The 12,225-nt window shown below is 45.1% G+C and overlaps 1 protein-coding gene across 1 annotated transcript in view; it reads right to left on the reverse strand.

Moving 5' to 3' along the window:
- Nucleotides 1-5,911: 5,911 nt before the first annotated feature.
- Nucleotides 5,912-12,225, reverse strand: part of LOC123044811 (E3 ubiquitin protein ligase RIN2) — a 35,826-nt gene continuing 29,512 nt past the window's right edge. Inside the window, exons 10-12 of the mRNA XM_044467688.1 lie at nucleotides 9,288-9,479; nucleotides 6,381-6,738; nucleotides 5,912-6,293 (exon numbers count right to left, since the gene is read on the reverse strand). Of these exons, the coding sequence (XP_044323623.1) occupies nucleotides 6,234-6,293; nucleotides 6,381-6,738; nucleotides 9,288-9,479 (610 nt within the window). The 3' untranslated portion in view covers nucleotides 5,912-6,233. The remainder of the gene's footprint in view (nucleotides 6,294-6,380; nucleotides 6,739-9,287; nucleotides 9,480-12,225) is intronic.

Raw genomic sequence — 12,225 nt, forward strand, 5'->3', positions numbered from 1 at the left:
GATCCGGATACGGTGGCAAGTGAGCGAGGATCGGGTCGTCGCATCCTTAGTGGCGCGCTACATCGGCGCCCGGATGTAGTGGAAAATGAGCAAGGGTCTTCGCATTTGACTCGACGAGTGCGAAGGGTAAGGAAGCTAGCCGAGCCTAGGAGGATTCGCTTAGGTAGCTGGAACGTAGGGTCTCTGACAGGGAAGCTTCTGGAGCTAGTTGATGCAGCAGTGAGGAGAGGTGTTGATATCCTTTGCGTCCAAGAAACCAAATGGAGAGGACGGAAGGCGAAGGAGGTGGAGGATGCCGGCTTCAAGCTATGGTACACGGGGACGGCTGCAAACAGAAATGGCGTAGGCATCTTGATCAACAAGAGCCTCAAGTATGGAGTGGTAGACGTCAGGAGACGTGGGGACCGGATTATCCTGGTCAAGCTGGTAGCTGAGGACTTGGTTCTCAATGTTATCAGCGCATATGCCCCGCAAGTAGGCCACAATGAGAACACCAAGAGGGAGTTCTGGGAAGGCTTGGAAGACATGGTTAGGAGTGTACCGATTGGTGAGAAGCTCTTCATAGGAGGAGACCTCAATGGCCACGTGGGTACATCTAACACAGGTTTTGAAGGGGCGCATGGGGGCTTTGGCTATGGCATCAGGAATCAAGAAGGAGAAGATGTCTTAAGCTTTGCTCTAGCCTACAACATGATTGTAGCTAACACCCTCTTTAGAAAGAGAGAATCACATCTGGTGACTTTTAGTAGTGGCCAACACTCTAGCCAGATTGATTTCATCCTCTCGAGAAGAGAAGATAGGCGTGCGTGCCTAGACTGTAAGGTGATACCTGGAGAGAGTGTTGTACCCCAACATAAGCTGGTGGTTGCTGACTTCCGCTTTCGGATTCGTGTCCAGCGGGATAAGCGTGCCAAGGTCGCTAGAACGAAGTGGTGGAAGCTCAAGGGGGAGGTAGCTCAGGTGTTCAAGGAGAGGGTATTTAAGGAGGGCCCTTGGGAGGAAGGAGGGGATGCGGACAATGTGTGGATGAAGATGGCGACTTGCATTCGTAAGGTGGCCTCGGAGGAGTTTGGAGTGTCCAAGGGAAGGAGAAGCGAAGATAAGGATACCTGGTGGTGGAATGATGATGTCCAGAAGGCGCTTAAAGAGAAGAAAGATTGCTTCAGACGCCTATACCTGAATAGGAGTGCAGACAACATAGAGAAGTACAAGATGGTGAAGAAGGCCGCAAAGCGAGCTGTTGGTGAAGCAAGGGGTCGGGCATATGAGGACCTCTACCAACGGTTAGGCACGAAGGAAGGTGAAAGGGACATCTATAAGATGGCTAAGATCCGGGAGAGGAAGACGAGGGATATTGGCCAAGTCAAATGCATCAAGGACGGAGCAGGCCAACTCTTGGTGAAGGACGAAGAGACTGAGCATAGATGGCGAGAGTACTTCGACAAGCTGTTCAATGGGGAGAATGAGAGTTCTACCATTGAACTGAATGACTCCTTTGATGAGACCAGCATGCGTTTTGTGCGGCGCATCCAGGAGTCTGAGGTGAAGGAGGCTTTAAAAAGGATGAAAGGAGGCAAGGCGATGGGCCCTGATTGTATCCCCATTGAGGTGTGGAAAGGTCTCGGGGACATAGCGATAGTATGGCTAACCAAGCTTTTCAACCTCATTTTTCGGGCAAACAAGATGCCAGAAGAATGGAGACGGAGTATATTAGTACCAATCTTCAAGAACAAGGGGGATGTTCAGAGTTGTACTAATTACCGTGGAATTAAGCTGATGAGCCATACAATGAAGCTATGGGAGAGAGTCATTGAGCACCGCTTAAGAAGAATGACAAGCGTGACCAAAAATCAGTTTGGTTTCATGCCTGGGAGGTCGACCATGGAAGCCATTTTCTTGGTACGACAACTTATGGAGAGATATAGGGAGCATAAGAAGGACTTGCATATGGTGTTCATTGACTTGGAGAAGGCCTATGATAAGATACCGCGGAATGTCATGTGGTGGGCCTTGGAGAAACACAAAGTCCCAGCAAAGTACATGACCCTCATCAAGGACATGTACAATAATGTTGTGACAAGTGTTCTAAAAAGTGATGTCGACATCGATGACTTCCCGATTAAGATAGGACTGCATCAGGGGTCAGCTTTGAGCCCTTATCTTTTTGCATTGGTGATGGATGAGGTCACAAGGGGTATACAAGGAGATATCCCATGGTGTATGCTCTTTGCGGATGATGTGGTGCTAGTTGACGATAGTCGGATGGGGGTAAATAGGAAGTTAGAGTTATGGAGACAAACCTTGGAATCGAAAGGGTTTAGGCTTAGTAGAACTAAAACCGAGTACATGATGTGCAGTTTCAGTACTACTGGCTGTGAGGAGGAGGAGGTTAGCCTTGATGGCCAAGTGATACCTCGGAAGGACACCTTTCGGTACTTGGGGTCAATGTTGCAGGAGGATGGGGGTATTGATGAAGATGTGAACCATCGAATCAAAGCCGGATGGATGAAGTGGCGCCAAGCTTCTGGCATTCTCTGTGACAAGAGAGTGCCACAAAAGCTAAAAGGCAAGTTCTACAGGACGGCGGTTCGACCCGCAATGTTGTATGGCGCGGAGTGTTGACCGACTAAAAGGCGACATGTTCAACAGTTAGGTGTGGCGGAGATGCGTATGTTGAGATGGATGTGTGGCCACACGAGGAAGGATCGAGTCCGGAATGATGATATACGAGATAGAGTTGGGGTAGCACCAATTGAGGAGAAGCTTGTCCAACATCGTTTGAGATGGTTTGGGCATATTCAGCGCAGGCCTCCAGAAGCTCCAGTGCATAGCGGACGGCTAAAGCGTGCGGAGAATGTCAAGAGAGGGCGTGGTCGACCGATTTTGACATGGGAGGAGTTCGTTAAGAGAGACCTGAAGGATTGGAGTATCGACAAAGAGCTAGCTATGGACAGGGGTGCGTGGAAGCTTGCTATCCATGTGCCAGAGCCATGAGTTGGTTGCGAGATCTTATGGGTTTTACCTCTAGCCTACCCCAACTTGTTTGGGACTAAAGGCTTTGTTGTTGTTGTTGTTGTTGTTGTATCAGGTGAACACAATATGTTTAATATTTAGCAGACCACATTACACAGGCCATCATTTTATCCTTACATGGTTTTGATGTTGGTGGCATCTGATGTGCATCCATGATGTCTCTGTCGCAAATCACACCAGATACCCACTTCTTATAGCCAAGATGTAATGTATAACACTTTATTTTTTATGTATGAGAGCAAAATGACATTAATTTCACCATCATGTTATTTGCGTGTGGGGAATTTCACCATCTTTTTAGTATGGCCAAGAGGCTTTGTATTTCATTTGGCTTTATAGTGAAGATGTAATGTATAACACTTTAATTTTTGATGCATGAGAGCAAAATGACATTAATTTCACCATCATGTAATTTGCATGTGGGGCATTTCATCATCTTTTTAGTATGGCCAAGAGGCTTTTTGTATTTCATTTGGCTCCAAAAGCTAAGAGTTGACTGGCCCATCAAAATTTGCAGCTACAAAACTAGACTGGGTTGTAGAAATATTTGTCTATTTATAGGTGCATTAAGAGATCGATCAGTGGATCATTGGAAGTTGGGCATTTGCTTCATGTTTATCAATCAAAACATTTATTAAAAAAATGATGCGGCGAAGCGCGTGTTTGCTTCTAGTTTGTGTTGATGATTTCAAGGTTAAGATAATTCGAGATTGGCCAGCTCCGGAGACCATTTATGAGGTATGAAATTTTCATGGACTTGCAACCTTTTATATGTGATTTGTGAAGAATTTCAACACTATTATGGCACAAATTACCGTGTTTTAAGAAGGAAAGTTCTAATGGACACCAGCGGCTAAAGTTAGTTTCAACGAGATCAAGCAAAAACTTTCATAAGCTCTTGTCTTGGTGTTACCTGGTTTCAACAAGACTTTTGAGTTAGAGTCTGATGCAAGTGGACTAGGCATTGGAGTTGTTATATCTCACGAAAGGAAGACCATTGCTTTCTTTAGTGAGAAGTTAAGCAAAATTAGGCAGAAGTGGAGTACTTATCAGTAAGAATTGTATGAATTTTTTGAGCTTTAAAAACTTGGGAAGTCCTTTTGCTGCCTAAAGAGCTCATCGCTTACACTGACCATCAATCGATAAAGCATTTTAGAAATCAAAAGCATGTTGATCGCATGCTAGCAAGATGGACCGCACATCTGTGGAGGTTCAACTTAATTGTGCATAAATCTGGAGCAACCAGCCTAGTGGGTAATGCTTTGAGTCGTCGTGCATGTCTCTTGGCTTCTTTTGAGGTTGAACTTTCAGGCGTGGATCAAATAAAGGAGTTGTATGGGGATGTTGAAGACTTTGGCCATGTTTGGGTAAAGCACATCAAAGTTTAGCCATTAGGTGATGGCTATTTGGTGCAAGATGGCTATCTCTTCAAAAATGATCGTTTGTGCATCCCAAGAAGCTCTGTATGGGATAATGACTATAGAGCTCAATCAGGTGATCTTAGTGGCCATGTTAAACAGGACAAGACTATTACTAACCTGGAAGCTCGTTATTTTTAGCCATAACTAAAAAGAGATGCTGGAAAGCTTGTTACACATGCAAATCCAGAACATAGGGTTACACGTGCCTTTGCCTATTCATGTTGCTCCATGGGAGGATATCTCTATGGACTTCGTCTTGGGTTTGCCAAGAACAATACGAGGGAGTGATGTTGTGTTTGTGGTCATGGACAGATTCTCTAACATGTCTCATTCCATTCCATGTCGCAAGACAATGGATGCTCAACATGTGGCAAACTTATTCTTTCGGGAAGTGGTCAGACTCCATGGAGTTTCAAGGTCCACCGTCTCAGAACTTGATAGGAAGTTTCTTACTACATTTTGGCTCACTTTGTGGAAGCAAATCACCATTGAATTAAAAATTTCAAGCACTGCCCATCCACAAACAAATGGACAAACAGAAGTGGTGAACAAGATATTTGGCTTTATCTCTTGCAAAGTCCTCCTACAATAATTCAATCATTTATCCACGGGAAGGAGTCCTTTTTTCATTGTCTGCACTTAAGTTCCAACACATGTGGTGACCGGGTGAAGCTATCATCAATGGAAAGCTCAAAATCAGCATTGTTCTTTGCCGATAATTACACTAAGATATTTGAAGAAATTTATGGTGTTGAAGCACAAAATCAGAAATATAAACAACTTGTTGACTGCAAAGGAGGCTGAAATTATTCCAAGTTTTTTTAGGGTGAAATCATTAGTTGATGATAAGGTGATGGTCTACCTCGAAAAAGAGAGATTGCCTTTACGTGCTAAAGAGAAGCTTATGCAGCGAAGGCATGTGCCCTTCTCTACTATGAGGAAGGTAAATGATAATGTCTATGTGACCTTCGAAGCAACATGGGTATATCCACACACTATCAATGTTGAGGACTCGACTCTCTACCACCCAAAGAAGCGATCGATGTTGAGTTCCAAACAATTAGAGGAGAATGATGAGGAAAATAAAAATAAAATCATATGCCAAATCTGTTTAGCTACTTCTAGATACTTCTACTCTAGTCTAGTTTTTTTTTCTTAACCTTAAATAATGTTTTCTAGAGTATTTTAGCTATAAGCATAAGTGAACTGTGAAGACTTTCAGAACCCTATAAATAGTGGTCCTCACCCCTAGTTTGTATATGTACCAACTACCTATAATAGACCTTAATGTTCTTGCCTAAGATCTTATGCTCTAGAAGTTTTGGATTGAACTCCTAGCACATCGGCCTATTTCCGCCTCATCATCGGATGATCTAGGCATGGTTCAGGGGTAAAAACAACTTCGTGATTCATGATAATAATAAAAAGCAGCTTCACCATTTTCATGACACAGACCATTCAAGGGTTCTTTTGGGAGCTTCCCAACATTTCAGGATAATCAACGGTACTGCCAACACAAGTTACCTATGGTAATTTTATTTGGGTGGTAGCACTTGCATCTTTTTACATACACTAACCTACAGCATATTGAGCATAATGTTGTACAGCTATGACTACTATACAAAGCTGGCGCATTTTATCCATATGGAACAAAATAGACCAAAACACTTATTACAAGAACCCAGTGCTTTAACACCCAGGCTCGTCTTTAACTATACAAACTTTTCATATATAAACTTATAGCCAGTAAATATCATCGTTAAATGTTGTATTGCTCTATCATTGCATCAGCAGAAGATTATTCACAGTGGCATTCACGTTATTCGTTCTCATCAGGTCCTGCAACAAGGTTGAAAAGGTAAAACATTAGTGCATACTAGCGTCTAGAGAAATTACAAGAAGATGCTAGCAAAAACAGAAACGTACTTCAATAATTAGCTCGTCAGGCATATGGGGTAAAACTTCTCGTACTCTATCTACCATGGTATTAACCCGCGACATGCTTCCGTTAATTGTTCCTGCCGTGCCTCGGAACCGCAAGCTAGCAGAAGACACATCAGGCCTCGAGGAAGATGATGGAACAATTGAAGGGCCTGCCATTGACTCAGGCCACAGATTCCAGGTGGCATCTGCATGCCCATAATTATCAGTCACAGAAGCGAACTGCCTCATCATCATCTGAACTCCGCTAAGCCCCACGGATCTCACTGCACTAGAGGAACTGGGGTCATCGACCCCAGGGCTCGACCACGGTGGTGCCCAGCGAGAATCAAGACCCGCACCTCTGCGACAACCAACACAAACACATTAAGGAATCAAATATCAACAACTCTGTAGTCACATAAATTGAATGGAAAACTGCATTGCTGCCATCATTGATGAACCATATCTTCTGGGTTTTGAGTTAACATGTTAATAAAACAGGTAACAGTTCTACGCCTGAGCATTGTATTTACTTCCTCTGATCCAATATAAGGCCCTGTTTGATAGCAAAGCATTTTCTAAGTATTTTGAGAACACTACAGTTTTTGTGATTACCATAGTTTTATTTACAACGAGGTGTTTGGTCGCCCTTAAAAAATTGTGGTTTTAATACTACAGTATTTGCTAAACCATGGTTTTTTCTCTGTATTAAAAAAAGAGCCCCATTCCTCTTTTTAAAAAACAGAGGAGCTGAAAAGAACGTCATGGCACCGCGTTATCCTCTCCCCCGCTGTTCAACAACTCGTTTCGCTCTCCAAGGGAACTCGTCTGCTCCCACGCCCCGCCCCCGCGGCGGCTGCTGCCCTGCCCGAGTGCCCTTTTTATAACCTACAAGCCTTGAGCATGGCTGTTGACTGGAGTTTTGTTTGTGCAAGCTTCGGTTGCTATGCACGCGGATGGTAAGGACTGGCCAGCTGGCTAGCTAGCTGGAAAAAAGCGCTGCTGTGTGGCCGTGTGCATGGCCGTTCTTTGGCTGGTTGCTACATGCAACGGCTAGCACCGCAAGAAAAACGGGCGTGTTTGCAGCTAGTATGACTAATTTTACAACACTGTCAAACAGCTTCTCTGTATTGTTAATACTTTAAAAATACTCTGCTATGTCAATATCACAGTATTTCACGCCTACTGTCTAAATTACTGTAGTTTTTTGATACTTTGGTTTTTGCAATACTTTACTATCAAACACAGCCTAAGTGTCGTGGTTTTAGTTCAAATTGGAAACCATGGTAATCCTAAAAACTGTAGTATTTCCAGAATACTTCGAAGATACAGAGCTATCAAACAGGGCCTAAGTGTCGCGGTTTTAGTGACACAAGGCCCTGTTTGATAGCTCTGTATTTTCGAAGTATTCTGGAAATACTACAGTTTTTAGGATTACCATGGTTTTAATTACTTTGAGCCGTTTGACAATCACTAAAAACTATGCTATTAATACTACAGTTTTTCCAATACTATGGTATTTTCTCTGTTTTAAAAAAAGAGCCTCGGACCTTTTTTTTTAAAACCGAGCACGCGAAAAGAACGAGAGCTCATCGTTATATTCGCTTGCTCCCAAGCCGCCGCCCTATTGTCTGTGGAGCTCGTCTTGATCGGGCAGCCATGGACAGATCAAGGAACGGCAGTACAAGTACAGTGCACTGCGAACTGCCATGGTCGATGGGGCGGAGCAAGCTGGTAGACCTGTCTCTTTCCACGCTGATGGCAACGCGGATGAAGGCCAAGCTGTTTTAGTTCACGAGCAGCTTCGCCGTATGGTCCACTGCCTCCACGCGCAGCTCCTGATTATCCCAGACGCGAAAGAAAACCAAGCAGCTCCGGCAACGTGCAGCTCCGCCGTTGACCGCCTCCCTGTCACACCTGATACACCTGATACAAGTGTATCAGTGGACATGTAATAGGTGAGGAGAGGAATTGGGCCATAAGCAAGTGGGCTGGAGCCGTGGATGTAATGGGCCGCGTGTGGCCTAGAGCGGGTACTTAACCATCGTGTATCAGAGGACTGGTTATGCAATGAGAAAATACTGAATACACTTCTCGTCTCCCTTCGTCTATCTCTCCCTCCTGCTCTCCTCACCTACTCCTGTTCCCCTCCGTGCGATCGATCCCCTTCCTAGGGTTCATCGGTCGTCACACTCCCCCTATTTGTTACTTTGGTAAGCGTAACAGCGAGATTGTGCACGGCGCGTTTAGCTTGGCCATTCAGTTAGTGCATGATCGTACGTCGGTGCCGTGCATGGCAGTTCATCAGTTTGCAGATGTCTAGCTAGCTCAACGCACAATTCAAAACTGCTTCCAATGGCTCTTGCCAAACAGGTCCACTGTATTCTAAATACTTCAAAATACTCTATTATGGCAAAACCGTGGTATTGTGTACCTACAGGCTAAATTATTGTCGTTTTCAATACTTTAGTTTTTTTAATGCTTTGTTATCAAACGGGTTGGATCTGAGGGAGTACATGATTAGGCACAAAACTTATGTTAGTTTACTGCTAGTGTTCTAATTTTCGAAGTACATCTATATTCAACTGCACATATGCTAAATCAGAAGTCTTTAAGCAACCAGATTCCAGCAGAACTTCCCATAACCAGTGTCAACTGGCCAGTTTCTAAGAAACTGAGGTTTTGCAACTAGAACACCATTACTCTTGACTGCATGCACTTTGAAGAGGGTCGACGCAGGGAATTAAAGAACAACAAATTGCACTACTTTACTGAGTTTTGAGGGCTAATTTCAAAATGACGTTATTATATCAGAAATCTATCTAATAGTTACGAAAAATAGAGAAGCAATCTGGATTATAGTCTGGTGAAGTGCCACAGATATAGAACATTTTAAGTTTTTATGCATACCTCCAAACACCATCTGAAGGATCCTGCTGTTCAGGAACCCTTTGCTGATTTAATCCCATATTTAGCTGTTCCGAAATTAGCTGAACATTTGCTACCTCTGCTGTTGTTGACCTAGAATGTCCTTGAGCTGAAAGAAAGAGTGGCCTTCGACAAGTTGGACAAGAGTAACCCTCCATTAATCCTTGATCCAACCTGCCCATAGCAACAATATGAGTAAAATAAAACGAGGATCAAATTTCCTACATACATTTGATGGTAAAGACACTTAAGCCTTTAATGTAATTTACTAAGCAGATCAACAGAGGGGCACTCAAACATGACTTCAGTAATTGATCCTTGAAGGTGAGAAATTTCCATTGATTTGTTCGCTATGCACTGGTAAGTAATACTCCGTCCATTAACAAATATAACATGTTCTAACTTTTTTGTGAATCGGATGTATAGACCCATTTTAGTGTGTTCGTCCACTCATTTCAGTCCGTATGTAGTCCATATTGAAATATCAAAAACATCTTATATTTATGAACGGATGAAGTATCAAATAAGGACCTGCATATGGTGTTCATTGACTTGGAGAAGGCCTACAATAAGATACCGCGGAATGTCTATGTGGTGGGCATTGGAGAAACACATAGTCCCAAATACATTACCCTCATCAAGGACATGTACGATAATGTTGTGACAAGTGTTTGAACAAGTGATGGCGACACTGATGACTTCCCGATTAAAATAGGACTGCACCGGTGGTCAGCTTGAGCCCTTATCCTTTTGCTTTGGTGATGGATGAGGTCACAAGGGATATACAAGGAGATACCCCATGGTGCATACTTTTTGCGGATGATGTGGTGCTAGTCGATGATAGTCGGACGGGGTTAACAGAAAGTTAGAGCTATGGAGACAAACCTTGGAATCGAAAGGTTTTATGCTTAGTAAAACTAAAACAGAGTACATAAGGTGCGGTTTCAGTAGTACTAGTACTACTAGGCACGAGGAGGAGGTTAGCCTTGATGGGCAGGTGGTACCTCAGAAGAACACCTTTCGATATTTGGGGCTATGGGGATATCGATGAAGATGTGAATCATCGAATCAAAACCGGATGGATGAAGTGGCGCCAAGCTTCTGGAGTTGTCTGTGACAAGAGAGTGCCACAAAAGCTAAAAGGCGGGTTCTATAGGAGATTCGACCCGCAATGTTGTATGGCACTGAGTGTCGGCCAACTAAAAGGCGACATGTTCAACACTTAGGTTTAGCCAGAGATGCGCATGTTGAGATGGATGTGTGGCCACACAAGGCAGGATCAGGTCCGGAATGATGATATACGGGATAGAGTTGGGGTAGCACCGATTGAAGAGAAGCTTGTCCAACATCGTCGGAGATGGTTTGAGCATATTCAGCATAGGCCTCCGGAAGCTCTAGTGCATAGCGGGCGGCTAAAGCGTGCTCATAATGTCAAGAGAGATCGGGGTAGACCAAACTTGACATGGGAGGAGATCTGAAGGACTGGTGTATCACCAAAGAACTAGCCATGCACACGGGTGTGTGGTGTTAGTTAATATTCTAGCCTATATATTTTCCCCGTTGTATGAGGGGTTTCCTGCATATTTTACCACCCGTACATGTATATATATTGGGCATTGGCCATTGGCCCTCAGGGAATACAGGTTGTATATTACATAACATGGTAGTAGAGCTAGGTCTATTTTTTAGCACGCGCAACTCGTGCTTGAATCCTGTCTATCGCGCCGCCACCATCTTCTCTTGGCTGCCGACGCCGCTTCTCGTTCTTCACGACGGCTTGTCTACCTCCATCTGCCCCGTCTACCAAGTCTTGCCGCGTCCGGACGACGCTTCTGCAAGCCTGCGCTGCTTGCTCCACCCACCCGCCCATCTACAGGTCAACTTCAGAGCCGCCCGCCTCATCTCAGTCGGGCCATTGTTGCAGCTCTTCGCACGGGCCGCCCGTCGGCTGAAGGACGACGCCACCACGCTCCTCACGATCGGGCCCCACTGCCTGATCCCGATCAAACCAAACTGCTACTAAATCCCACCCGCGCTCCACTCCGCTGCACCCTGCAGATCGGGTCATCATTCCGCCCTCTAGATCGGGTCAACGCTCCGCAGGGCTGCATCCGTGTCCGCGTCGCCCATCCTGCAAGTGCTTCCGCTGGATAAGGTCACGGTCGTGACGTCACAACCGTGACCTGCCGCGCTCGCTGGCTAGTTGTGCCCAGAAATCAGCGATTACTGATTTGCTTGCTCTAGTCACCCCTGCCGGTCACAGGCACTCCTAGCTGCATCTTCATCACCGGTTCCAGGGGAAGACCAAAGATCTTGCGCGGTAGGTCCGCCAGAAAAACTCAAAAGAGAAAGAAGTCTCGTTAATCTCCTCATGCTCATTCCAAGTTCGAAGTACCTTTTGGCCAAAGTTTGAATCAAGCCGCCGGCCTCCTCTCTTGGGACTGATTCTGCTGATTGGCCTCTAGTAAAAAAAATTGTTGATTGGCCTCTAGTAAAAGAAATGGTGTCTCCAGCTTATCCTTTTGTGATCTTCGACGGTGCTCCCTGTACTGATCCCGTCTTGCACATGCATCGTCTCTCGGTGCTTAGTGCTGGTCCGCCTGTGACGTTGTTCCCTTCGGCGTCTTCCGAAGGTTTTGTTGGTCACTCTCCTACGACTACTCTCGCGACTTCCGCACATGGTGAACATCGCTCTACACCGACTCTTCTCACAACTTTCACCGGTGATTGTCGCTCTACACTTGCAACTTTCACTGGCTGTGCCGGTGCATATGACTCCACAAACTACGCCTCGCACACACGCCTTCCCGCGATGCTTGGGGCTTGTCCGCATGCGGCCTTTAGACTTTACGGACGGTCCTAGTCATGCTCCACCGCCACATCTAGCGGCCACAGGTGGTGGTGGCCGCTCCTCTCCCGG

Source organism: Triticum aestivum, chromosome 2B (genome assembly GCF_018294505.1).
Source record: "Triticum aestivum cultivar Chinese Spring chromosome 2B, IWGSC CS RefSeq v2.1, whole genome shotgun sequence".
In the NCBI taxonomy this organism is placed as follows: domain Eukaryota; kingdom Viridiplantae; phylum Streptophyta; class Magnoliopsida; order Poales; family Poaceae; genus Triticum; species Triticum aestivum.